Raw genomic sequence first — 13653 nt, 5'->3', positions numbered from 1 at the left:
TAAAATATCAAGAAAGTCTATGATGGAGAATTCTTTTTGTCCAATGGAAATTTTTTTTAAACCAATCTTACTTTATGTGCAATAAAATTCAATTACTACTTAGTTATTTATATAAAATATATTAAAAATGTGTAAATCATCACATGTAAAAATATATAAATATATATTGATTGATTTAATGGTTAATTCTTTTGTGTACGTATAATATCTTTTATTATTAATCAAATATCGTATTGGTTACATGTGAAATTAAAATGTTTTAAATTATCAAGTATAAAAAGTATTAATTTTATGTATGATTAATTGTATGATGAAATCAACTTCATGTATGGATTCTTTAACTTAACAACAATTTTAAGATATGTGTCCAGTTTAGTTTGTTATCCAGTATGAAAATTTCGTTCATAGTATCATTATTTGTTTAGCTACTCTTTTAAATAAATTGTTAGTTCTTGTTAGATTAATGGGTTTTTTTTTCGAATAAAATTAAGATATTACTCTCAAAAGCATTAACTAATCTCTTTTCATTTATGATATAAGCATATTTTAACTAATATAAAATAACGTAAAAAGATTATTTTATTACATCTAATTTATTTTCAATTGAACTTTTAAACTTAGACCTCTAATTTTACCATTTAATCCGATTCTCAAAACCTTAAAAATAAGAATGGTGACCATTGTTCAATGTGGCATTTAACCCTCATCATCAGTTGATTAAGGGTTCCAATAAGCTTACCACTATATCACAACTAAATGGATTTAGTCCTTGTTTAATTTTATGTGATTTTAATCCAAAAATAAAAAGTAAGTACTTAATTAATTCTAAGTTAATCTGTATATAAGACGAAAACAGTTCATTTTTAAAATAGTTTTATAGGATTCCAAAACTTATTTAATCATTTACTGAATATATTATAATTCAAAAGTAAATAGCTTCTACTTATTATAATCAAATTATTTAAAATAACATCTTTTAACAAAATTTTATTCTAAAATACATAAAACCATTAAACAATGCAACTAACATTTTACGTTACGCCATTAACAAAAATGAAAGATTGAAATTTTGTACCATTTGAGTGAAAGAAACAAAGAGAAGACTCACCGTTAGAATTCACGAGCTAAGACACTAGAAGAGATGAAGAATGCAAAAAGAAGACTTTGAAGATAAAATTTTGATGTAATTATTTCAAACAGATTAAGGGCTTATTTGGATGAGTTTCTAGAAAAAATATTTTTTGGTTATCTTTTTTTAAAAAATCTTATGAAAAAGTAAAAAATTTTTAAATATCTCATACAAAAAGATCTTTTTATTTATCAATTATATTTGAATATAATAATATAAAAATACTTTTTTGTTTATTTATTACATGAAAAACATATTTTTTTAAAGAAAAATATCATTTAAAAAAAATGTAAATTACAACTTTTCAAAAAAAAATATTTTTCTAGTGTTTTTACTTTTTCTACTAAAAATTTGCCAAATACACTAAAAAATAAAAAATATCTTTTATTAAAAAAAGATCATTTTTTATCAAAATAATGATGCACATACAAGCACTAAAAAAATAAGACCTTTTTATTTGAAAATTTAGTAATTTAGGTATTGACAAAAGTATTTGAAAAATCAAAATGATAAAAACCAAATATAAGCATTATACTAAGGGAATGAATACTCAAGTGTGAGAAGAATTACATTACAAGCTACCACTTTGTTCTCATTTCCAAATCCCATTGTACACCCTCTTCCATAACTCAAAACTCGAGTATCCCTAGGCTATATATCTTGCATCACTCTTTCTCGACCCACATGAGCCATTGATCTTATTTCTAACCAAGGAAAGCTCAATCATCAAGATAACCAAGCTTATCACATATCCTAGCATAACATAGTTCATATTTGTTAATCACTTTTCCATATCCAAGCATAGTTCAAATCACAATTGTTAACCCCATCAAGATTTCCACATGAACCAGCAAAATCAACACAAAGGACCATCTATTCCTCAACCCAAGTTTGAAGAGGTGCAAGATGAAAATTTCAGATGGAAATTTTCTTACAGGGGTGTAATATGACAAGTTGTACCATTTCAACTTCAAATCAATTCAGTCATTCTAAATTCATAGATGAGTCTACATTCATAGAAATCTTCATCCTCAAATTTCCCCTATCGTTGGGATAAGAACCTAGCTCAAGAACTGAACAAAATTAGGAAAGAACCTTCTCTATATGAATGATTCATAAAACCAGTAACAATCTAAGCGGTTCCACAACAAATGGCAAGTGGACATCAAACTACCTTAACAGATATATCTTGATGCGCCAATCCTTTATTTCGAAGTCACATTCAGGAGGGGAAAAATATACATTGGAACATTATTTCTAAAGAGAAAGGCCCTAAGGGAACATGTCCTGCTAGAACTTGGCATGTCTATGACTATGCTTTAGAAATATAAAAATAGCAAAGCTGGCTGCACCACAGGAAGCATAATCAAATTTTGATTTAGGGTCTCTTTCTACTCCTTATATCTACCTGTAAAGTACTTCACCCTCATAACATTTCAGATGCTTTTAGAGGAAAAAACCCCTACCCTGATGGTAATGCTGGGAAGAAAATGATCCAAAATTACTTTATTTAACTTAACACTTCTAATTTCATGCATATAACATCCATAATTACAGACTTATTACCTCTAATAGTACTCAATTATTTCAATGGTAATTAAGAAATGCAAGATAAAGTAAGCAGTAGTTAAGAAATGCAAAATAAGGTAACTTTCGGTTGTTTTGAACTGATTTTCTATTGTCTCCCAAACACTTGGTACATCAGATGGCTAATTGAATAGGCTTACAAAACCAGGCAACCATATTTTCGGATGCAAAGTTGCACACACCTAACACGGCGACACAGTCAGAAACACATGGCAACAAGTACACAATAGAAACTGGACCAACAATAAATATATAATACCATTATTCCAATGTTAGAACAGAAAAGAAAATGACATGGTTGATTGATTGATTCCCTTGATCAACGTGCACAGCTGAGCTGCCATAATTGTTAACTAACCACTAACTAATTCTGTTTTGGCTACTAACTAATTGATCCTTTTCAGTTCAGTTTTGATTAAATAACAGCTTGCTCCCTACCAGGAGTTATGCTGTGCTTGCTTTGCTACTCAAATCCAAGCTTACCACCTCAAATGCCAGGTCAAAATTTTTCATTTCATGAACTATCATCACAATCATAAAACATGTAAAAAAATAAAAATATTAAAAAAAACACATAGCAGCCCTGCATAGTGCCAGAATCACTTCTCAAATTATCAGTCAATAATTTTATTAAGCACAACAATAATTCATCAACAAAATTCACTATCCTACCTTGCAGCTCTACCATCCCTCATGTTGCTCCAAGGGAACTTAGCAGCACCATCACGATCCTCATCACGGTGCCTACGGCTTGAACCACGAACCCTACGGGCCATCCCGCGGTCCCAAAAGAGCGTGTGACCACGATACCCACGGGGTGCCGCCTCAGACGATCCGGCCCGGTCACCTTCAAGCCAATGTCTCTTCCTCTCTTCCTCTTCTTCGTCCTCAACAACGCTTGACACGTTCTTCTTGTTCATCCGCTTCCTGGCATCTTCAACCATTTTGAGCGGGAAAAGATTCATGTCAATTGAAAGAGGGGTCTTGAGAGTGACGTAAGCCTTCTTGTAATCGGGTTTTGCGAAGAGGAGGCCACCACGCTTCTTCTTCTTCCCTTCCATGTTTAGGGTTTGAACCCTCTCGACTTCGAAGCCGTAGACGGACTCGAGTACGCGCTTGATCTCGATCTTGGTGGCGGATGGGATTGTCTTGAGTGCGATTTCTTGGATGTTGGTGAAGCTCGTTGGCAGTAGCAGCTTTATTGGAAGGTTCGCAAACTGCACCACCCTTCTAGCCAACCTGCTTCCCATGGTGAAAGGGGTTTTCTTCTTCTTCTCGATTTGATTCTCTGTATCTGTTGTCTGAGACAGTGTTCCCCTTTTTCTGTTGCTTAAACCCTAGCAAGCTCTGTTGTATATATAATTTCAAATATTTAAATTCAATAATTTCTAAACTAATAAAATTCAAAATTTCACAATTTCACATAATAAATTATCCATAATTTAATATTAAAAGTCCACAATCAAACCAGCCTCTTCGTCTTGTGATGCAGCTGAAAGGAACTCAATCCTTTGAAAGATTGTGTGATATTAATATCTTCTTTCTTTACAAAACTGGACAAAAGGGGTTATCTCAGATCTTATATTTGGGGTTCAGAGACATTTTTTTAATAAAAAAAAACAAAACACAAAAACATCTTTAACAACCCCCCACAACAATAATATTATTAGAGCTTATGATATTTCATGGTGTGCTTCTCATCACATATAGAATATGCCACTACTCACTCTTTTTGTGTCCTTAGTGACAGAAAAATGCATCAACATGTTCACACTTCACACCTCACACACAAACATGTATTACATATAAGTAGTATTAAGTAGTTTAGGAACAAATCTACTTCATAATTCATCTTCAATTTTTCTCTCTTGTTATAAGAAAAAGTCCTTAATAACTGTGAATCAAAACCAGAACCACACAGCAATTTGGGTGTTTTGACCAGAAAGTCAAGACAACACAAGTACACAACACAGTTTCTTCTACCTGTATGCATTCATTGGAGCGAAAAAACAAACAGAATGAAAGCAACGCAAAAGGTTTAGTTTCAGATAAATCAAAGCCACCTTTCTTTTTCTTATCTTTTCTCAGAAACATCTGAAACAGAACAGAAATCACCTGATGAGTTTGTTCCCAATTTCCAAAATTTAATGGAAAGAAAGAAAAAAAAAATTTGACGTGCCTGAATAATTACAAAATGGTGAATGCTATAGTGCCTTTGAGATTGTCCCTAACTTACCAAAGGCCAAATAGATAATATTTAATAAATTTTAAATATTTTATTTTTTGTTTTAAACATTTTATTTTTTACCTTTAAAAACAAGTTAGGCAATTTAGGCACATAGAACTCACCTTACAAAATTACCTGACCAAAGACGAAATTCCAATCAAACAGAGGGGAAAAAAAGGAAAAAAAATAAAAAATATGATAAATCAACAATCTCCAGTCAAATTCTAACAAGAACTGTGATATGATAATGATGACAAAAAAATGGCAACCATTTAATTGAATTTGAAGCTACCTGATCAGTCAAAAACAAATAATCAAACTTGAAATTAAAAATAAATAATTAAAAAAAACCTTCGTGAGCTCGGAGGAATGGGAAGTGACGGCGATGGACGAAGGGAAGTGAGCTCGGAGCCTCGGACAAAGAGCGAGAGAGAGAGAGAGAGCTCGGACAGAGAGAGACTGACAGAGAGATGTCGAAGGAACGACGACACGAGCTGAACCGGAAATCTTAAAAAAATAGCCGGTTCCGCCGATTAACTACAGTTCGACCGATTCTCAAACCAATTTTTTGCGCTGCACATTACCCGAACCGGCCAGATTTCCGATTAACCCGGTCGAATCAACAAATTCGGTTCAATTTTTAGAATATTACTAAAAAGCAGACTGATCATCAAACCACTCCAATTTAACCGTAATTCAACCAAAATAACAGTTTTATAATAAAATAATAAATTATATATAAACACACAAAAATATAATTATAATTTAATATAAATTTTAAAATAACATTCAAAATACAATATATCTAACTTCATAGTAACGAAACTTGTAACTAAGTCCTGGAAAGCATTTTTTGAATTGTAATTGAAACCAATAGATTACTACCCAAACCATTCAATTGCAAAAACTAGATCATTCTAGATATGCTTCGCTCAAATGTAATTTTTAGCCAAATTGGATTACATGACAGCTGAAGTAATTCTAGATATGCTTTCCTCAAATGTAATTTTTAGACATTTTTATCACTAATAAGATTGCGGAATTTATTTTTCAAACCATAGAACAAAATCAACAGCTGAAGGTAATTCATTACACAGTTGATCTACTACTTAAGTCACACATTTAAATACATCCAAGCCACATTAAGGGCTTGTTTGTTAACTTTGTTATGCGACTCCATTATCTCAATATCTCTGCATCTATCTTAAAACATTTATCAAACACTACTCAAGAGTTTATTCATTACTCTCACTCAATATAAGAAACATTTGGGCTAATAGAAAGATCCATTCTCAGATTCATCATGTCCTAAGAAACTTGACAAATGCTTCCATGTAATCATGGTGAAGCTTCAAATCTCCTACAACTTTAGCAACTTCTCTTGTCTTGATTCTGACCTTCTCTCTTTCCTCCAATACCATAGCTTCTCTAAGGCATTTGGCAGTGTCATCTCAACTAAACGAACCATCTTCATTATTTCTTTTCACTTCAATGGCAAGACCCTTATCAACCAAAGCCTTTGCATTAAGAGGTTGATCGACGTCTCTTAGCTCGGTCACGTTTTCTATGTAATCATCTTGATAGAACGCAATGGCCTCATTTCGCTGAAAAGCCACCGAAGACAGAAAATTCACCCATTCTCCTAGTGATGTTAGGACTTCTGGCGACGTTAGAGCTCTCAATGGACCGGGTGGTCCGAAGAACACAATAGTGGAAGCAGAGTAAACAGAGTAGTACATGAGTTTCACATGAAGCTCTTGTGCAATCTCTACAATCCATTGTGGATGAAAGTAAAAAATGATCCAATCTGGTTGCAACTTAGACACAAATTCCTTAACTGGATTTTGCATGTGATCCCATGCCAACTTCAGGTACTGAATTTTATCAAATGGAATGTCCACAGTAGCTTCACCACCAGAGAGATGTGATGACTCTATTTATGGTGGAAATGGAATTTCAATCAAATGTAGCAAATGAGATAAATCTGAATGTGGTTTTGGATGCCTTTGAATCTTCTTTGGCGTTGAAATGAAGGAGACATGAATTCCTGATTTGGCTATGGCTATATAGAGTTGGAAAAATGGAATCAAGTGGCCAAATGCAGACCATGGAAGCATCACCACATGATGAGTTGCATTCTCAGACATTTTTTTCCCTCTTTTTTTCTTGTATTTATCCTATGAGTTTTGATGGATATATATGTATATAGAAACAAAAAGATATATGCTAGATTTTCTTTCTGTGTATGAATATTCAAGCTTTATTATTAGGAATTGACCAATCAATTTCAAGGTACTATGTTGTCTCTTTTAGCTAGTAGAAGGTAAGTAAAATATTTGTACCTAATTAACTGTCAATAAAAACCACTTATTCTTCTTCTTTTAGAGAAATGTTTTGTTACACTTTCTTCTTCTTGTTTAGAGTGACACTAATATCTCAACTATCAATCTTGGAAATTTGCAATGCATATCCAAGTCATCCAATAAATATTTCTAAAACAATAGGGAAAAAAATGCAGTTACATCAAGGCAATGACACACATTTAATCTGTTCCAAAAATAATGTTTATCATCATACAACATAATAACTAATAATGTTGAACTTAGAGGTACAAATCCATCAGGCAGTTTATCAAAGACAAAAACACCATTTTATAATGGTTTTCTTTCCAAAAATCAAGCTATCATTTTATTTTGTTTCTATGTCAAAAAGAAAACAATTAAAATTATAGAGTAATGAAAAATATACCAACAACAAAAACTTTTCATTGATAGGTGTCACTCCAACTTTCTCCATCTTTTCTTTTGTTTTCTTTCCTGTTCATTCTAGTTTAGATACTAGCATGAAGCCAAAATCAGAAAACACAGCTTCTGGTTCACAACACATTAATCCAGCTTGCCACCTAAAATGAACTTAGAATTAAACAAAGATATAGAACCAATGTATAGGGTTAATCTTGATTTATGCACAAGCTACCTGCAAAAGATGGTAAAAACTGTAATTTTGATTCATTCATTTGTTTAATACATATAAAACAATTCTTAAATGTTGCATTAGGAAAAAAAAAGAGATATTCCATGTCTTCCAATTTTTATTTTGTTGTACTTCTTATCTTCCTTTTTAAATGCAATTTTATTAAAAAATATGAATGTTAATACTTAATAAGTATCACATATAGTAATTAATTAATTACTTTTCTCAGAGCAACAATGGATATCTCTCCAAGTACACCTACGAACTGAAAGATCCCCTGATAAATGAAAGAAAAAATTCAAATTTTCTTGTTGGTATTTCAGTTCAACTACTTAATGTTGCCTAAATAAAGTGAGGATTCCTTTTTTTTTGTATCATTAAGGAAAAGGAAATTTGTGCATGTATAAAATACCAGAAGAAACATGAAGACTAGAGAAATTACCTACTTAGAAATCTCTATTCAGAAAATTTGTTCATCATCAACTTTAATGGTAAGGATGTGGGAAATTTTGGGCCAAAGTTGTTGATGCTTGTTCTTTAAGTGTTCTCCCAACAAAGGACAGTGTTTAATTTTAAATAGTGAGAGAGAAGGAGGCAGCTTTTCTCCTGTCATATTCTCCAGCTTTGGACACCATCCAATTTTTAATTTCTGGAGGGAGTTGAGGCAGAGAAGCTGGTTGCACTCCAATGTCTCGAGATCTGGAAACCAATACAGACGCAAAGTGATAAGGTAGGGAAGGTGAGGCAGAGAAGCTACCTCTGGGAATGACCTCACACCAACATAACCCTGAATGGTAAGATGAGTGAGGGTGTCGAAGTTGCCCATCGACGATAGACCCCTCAGTTGTTTGTTGACAATAAGCTGCTTCAAGTTAGCCGGCAAACCACCATCTGGCAGCCGACAAATTTTCCGGCTGTTGATAGAATCTAAATTTGGGAGAAGAGAATTCATGTCACTCGGCAATGCCTCCAACTTGTCACACAAGTTAACTTCGAAATGAGTCAAGTTGGGTTCAGCCAGTCCTTCTCCTGTAAATGACACAAATTTGGGGCATTGATGGATGGAGAGATGTTGAAGAGCAGTGTGTGGTGGCTGTGATATTGAAACTGATTCCAGATTCTCACACCCTGATATCTTGAGAGTCTTCAGATTTGGAAAGGCATCCAATGATAATGAGGACAGTGAATCACAGCTGGAGTGTATTTGTAGCTCTACCAAATCATACTTCTGCTGCTGTTGCTGTGGGAATTCCAGTTTTTCAGCTTTTGCAAAGATTTATGTAAACAGTTGCCAGGAAAGGATACAGCAAACGAACAATGTGAAATTCTTATTTCTTGTATGCAAGTTAGGCGGTTGATGCTAACTGCCTTAAATGCAGACTCCACCACAGTTTCACATCCCTTAATTGATAAAGTATCTCCCTTAAGTGACACCAATCGAGACCATCCTTCATGATCTTCTGATATATCTAGTTTGTGAACTTTAGAAGCATCCAACAAGGAAGAAACTATTCTCAAGAATAAGTGATTAAGCATATCTCCCTTTAGCATTGGACAGTTTGTTATTTGAAGGTTCTTGAGTTGAGGAAAAGTTTCTGAGTCAGATAAGTGCCACACCTCCCAACATGGCATACTCCAAAACTCCAATGTCTCGAGTGCAGGAAATGGTGCAATGGGAGAAGAATGATGATCTCCTTCATTCTTGTAAAACTCCATTCCAACACTCTTGAGCCTACCAAAACCTTCAATGCGCAAAGCCTTAAGAGATGGAAGCTGTCCAAGTGAAGGCAACATGCAACAATTGTTACAAGACTCCAAACATACACCAGTTATATTTTGGTATGAATAATGTCCAACCCAATTTGGAAATATTGTACCTCCGTATCCCTTGATTTTCAATATTTTCAATCCATAGTGTGGTTGCAAGGTGCCAAGTATATCTCTTTCAGTTTGTGTATTTGAAACCATATCATCGCTTGAAGACCATTTCAACACTAAGCGGTCAATGTGCTTCTTATCCAATATCCTTGCACTCCTTGCTTGTCTGACATCCACAACATTCTCCAAATTCTTAATCCCAAATGATCCATGAATATTTAAAAGGCCTCCCAACTCTTGGATTCCATTGTCTTCATGCTTGCCCACAATAAAGTGGTGTAAAATGTGCAACTGTTTCAATTTGCTCATTCCTCCTGGCATTTCTTTTAAACAAGTTCTCCAAATACATAGATGTCGCAAATTAACAAGCCTATGCATGCCATTGGGTAACATAGTCAAACTAGAACACTCATCCAGCTTCAATGTTTGTAGATTGTACAGGTCACACAATGATTCTGGTAGCGTCTTAATACTTGTCTTGGAGAGATTCAAGTAACGCAAGTAAGTCAATTCGCCTATTGTATTAGGCAATACATCAAGTCCTTTGAATAAAGAAAATGACAAAACTCTCAAATATTTGAGCTTAGACATTAAGATAAATGTTACACCATCATTGTTGTCTAAATGAGAAAAGAAATTAAGTCGCATGAATGTCCTCAAATATTCAATGGCACCAAAATTTTCTGAGATCAGATGACTCAAGCTTTCAAAGGACAAATGACGAGTCAAAGTAGTCATAGCTTCTACATTACCAAGCTCTAATCTACAATAGAAGTCTCCAGCAAGAAAAATTGCTAAGTCATGCAATAGGTCATGCATCTTATAGAAATGATCATGTTGTTTAAAAAAATGTCTGGATGCTAGTTCATCAAAGCACTCCCGACCAACTTCTTCTAAAGTTTCTCCTTTCTTCAATGGCCTTAAAAGATCTTCTGCTATCCACAACAAGATTAGTTCATCTTTGACAAATTCGTAATCTTTGGGATACAACGAACAATAAACAAAACAACGCTTTAAATAGGCAGGGAGCTGGAAGTAGCTTATTAACAATGCTGGAACAATTTTACTATTTTTCATAGAAAATTCCCAGATGTCACTTGTTAAAACAACATTCCATTCTTTAACATCCTCCTTTCCTCGCAACAAGCGCCCGAGTGTTTCTGCAGCTAATGGCAACCCCTTACACTTCTTGACAATTTTTCTACCAATTTCTTCTAGTGTTAAATTCTCGTTTGACTTTAGAAAACATGAATTATCTGCAAACACTAACCAACAATAGTCTTCCGACAGCTCATTAAGAAAGTAAGAGGGATAGGTTTGAACTACTAAGGCAACCTCTTTGATGGAGTTGTTAGAAGAATTGTACTTCCCTTAGCCCCACCATGGAAAGGAGTTTTAAATTTCTTCCAGCTATCAGCATCATCGCTCCAGACGTCGTCTAGAACAATCAGAAACTTCTTCTCCGACAAGATTCTCTTCAATTCAAGTTGAAGCGAATTTAAACTCTGAAGAGTACAAGGACTTCTAGTAACTTCCTCTATGATTGTCTTTGTAATATCAGCAACATCAAATGTTTCAGAGATGCAAATCCATGCTTTCAGATCAAATCCCTCTATGACACTGTACACCCATTTAGCTAAGGTTGTTTTACCAACCCCACCCATGCCAACAATAGGGATCACAGATAACTGAGATTCACTGTTGTCACTTATTATTTTGAGTAAGGCTTGTTGATCATCCTCCCTGCCATATATATTCCCCTCCATGCCAAATTATTGTCCTTGGGAATCACTTTCAGACCAAGGAAATCCTTTTGTTTTTCAAGAAATTCTATCCTTCTAACCACCCCTTCCATCTTATCTACCATGTCCCTATCTGGGTTGAGGAAGCTAATGGGCCAGAAAGAACGTACCTCCTTTGGAGTGGCGGCTTTCATGAGGACAACGTTCAGCAAGTCATCAGCCATGTAAACAGCATCCCTTAGACAGTTGAGCCAATCCTTCACAGATGGGTTGTCCAGTTGCTTGTACTCAGCATCACCAACCAGAGCTTCAGCAGCATGCAGAGAAATCTTCAGCCTCTCAACCAAGTCAGAACCGAGCTTCTTGCCCAAGATCAGGTTGACCGAATCTTTTGTAAGGAACCTGTCAAAAACAACGTTAATGAAGCCAGAAAGAAAAGCTCCACCAATAAGTGCACCAGCCATGATATGATCTCAACAACAACAGCCCAAAATGAATGGATTTTCAGAAAAGATAAGAGAACAAAGATTGCAGGGTAGTGAACAATAACACGGGAATTTTCTCAAACAAGTGTATAAGGAGGTGTGTATACTCTATACTGTTATAGTATCGGTCTCCGAAAATTCACTGCACTTTAATTCTTTTTTAATTGGCTTTGCTCTAAGTCTTCTTTTTTAATTCTTTCTTTGCAAGTTTTATGTTTCCGTGTTTTTGTGGATAACTGGATACTAATAATATACTATAGGAAAACTTTCAAATATACCGAAAACACTAGTGTTCCAGTTGTTTTAACTTGATTTCAATTAATATATATTATATGTATTTTTTATAATTTAGATCAACGGATAAAACAACTGGAACACCAATATTTTTGATATACTTAAAACTCTTCGTATACTATAGGAACGTTATTACCTATTCCATTGTAACGATGTGAAGGTTTTCTGTTCCAATCAATTTAGCAGTATATATTTAATATAGGAAATTAGATTAAGATTCGCATAATGCACAAAGAGTTAAATTGATTATACTATAGGAAAATTATCCCATGTACCAGTCAAAAAGAGAGGAACATGGTATGGTAGGTACGAACAAGTTGCTGAGCTTATTGTTGTGATGTAGTGAAGTACGAAATTTCAAAAAAATCTTTTGAGTTTGATAGTGAATTGACGTAAATGACCAGCTTGAGAACAAGGATCGATGGCTAGTTGGTTTCTGAAGTTCATAAAAGCCAGTTGTAGCGCCAGGTCGTTGGAACCAGATTAAATCAATTAGGCTGGTATTGTGTCTTGGCGAAGTAGTGAATTGGCGGAGTGGTGTCAGAAGCGAAAAAACAATGGTGAGGGGGAACATACTGTTGTGGTGGTTGATGATTGAATCTTCATCGTCAAAGGTGGGGTGGGTTTAGAGTTAGTTGGGCCATCTGGAGGTGGGAAAAATGGCATCATGTAGCCGAACCGCACCGGATATTGACAATGCATGGTGAGGAAGGCTCCTTCGATGGCATCGGCGAAGATGGTGATGTTGATGGTTATGCTCTGGTATGAATGATGTTTAATAATTTGCATGTTTTCATTGTTTCAACTACTATTTCTAATTTAGATGAACATACACAAGTGTGGTAATTTTTTCCTTTAATCTGGGCAGCAAGGATCACTGGACATTGGAATAGAAGCGGAAGAGTTTGACGGGGAATCATACGATGAATGCGAAGATAAGGGTAAAGTCCCCTGTGAACCATTAATGTATAGTACTGCTGAGATATTGGAGATGGAGTTCGACAATTCCATTATTACCTCATCAATCTCATCACTTTAGAAACTCTAACTTTATAAATGAATATAAACAACATTTGTGCCTACAGTACGGGCACACTTCATATGCTTATTGCTTCTTTTCTTTAATTTTAATCTCTTTAGCTTCCGTTTATGCGTATGCCACCACTGCCATTCTTTTTTGCCACTTAAAATCATTCTGCCTTTATGCTACAAACTTCCATTAATGTCACTGCACAATACTATATGGGACTGTACCGGGCAATTTCCTTCAGGAATAATCTTAAGTCATAGCCACAAGCCCACAACCAGCCCCAACATTCGCTACAAAAAAAAATAACG

General features: G+C 34.6%; 1 protein-coding gene and 2 pseudogenes across 1 annotated transcript; all 3 read right to left on the bottom strand.

The window, feature by feature from the left end:
- Positions 1-2947: 2947 nt before the first annotated feature.
- Positions 2948-5437, bottom strand: LOC107473385 (uncharacterized). Its single transcript, XM_016092944.3, has 2 exons — positions 5295-5437; positions 2948-4063 (listed from the first exon to the last, which is right to left on the bottom strand). Exon 2 carries the CDS (start codon positions 3964-3966, stop codon positions 3385-3387), a length of 582 nt encoding a protein of 193 aa, XP_015948430.1. The 5' UTR covers positions 3967-4063; positions 5295-5437; the 3' UTR covers positions 2948-3384.
- A 957-nt stretch (positions 5438-6394) lies between these two features.
- On the bottom strand, positions 6395-7090 carry LOC127744896 (UDP-glycosyltransferase 91C1-like; annotated as a pseudogene).
- Positions 7091-7689: 599 nt separating this feature from the next.
- On the bottom strand, positions 7690-12081 carry LOC110277592 (putative disease resistance RPP13-like protein 1; annotated as a pseudogene).
- Positions 12082-13653: the final 1572 nt, after the last annotated feature.

The sequence above is a fragment of the Arachis duranensis genome, chromosome 2 (genome assembly GCF_000817695.3).
Source record: "Arachis duranensis cultivar V14167 chromosome 2, aradu.V14167.gnm2.J7QH, whole genome shotgun sequence".
Lineage (NCBI taxonomy): Eukaryota > Viridiplantae > Streptophyta > Magnoliopsida > Fabales > Fabaceae > Arachis > Arachis duranensis.
This window is presented reverse-complemented; position numbering and strand designations above follow the sequence as displayed.

Excerpts from the sequence above, each read along its gene's own strand:
- LOC107473385 (XM_016092944.3), bottom strand. The coding sequence starts at position 3,966 with ATGGGAAGCAGGTTGGCTAGAAGGGTGGTGCAGTTTGCGAACCTTCCA.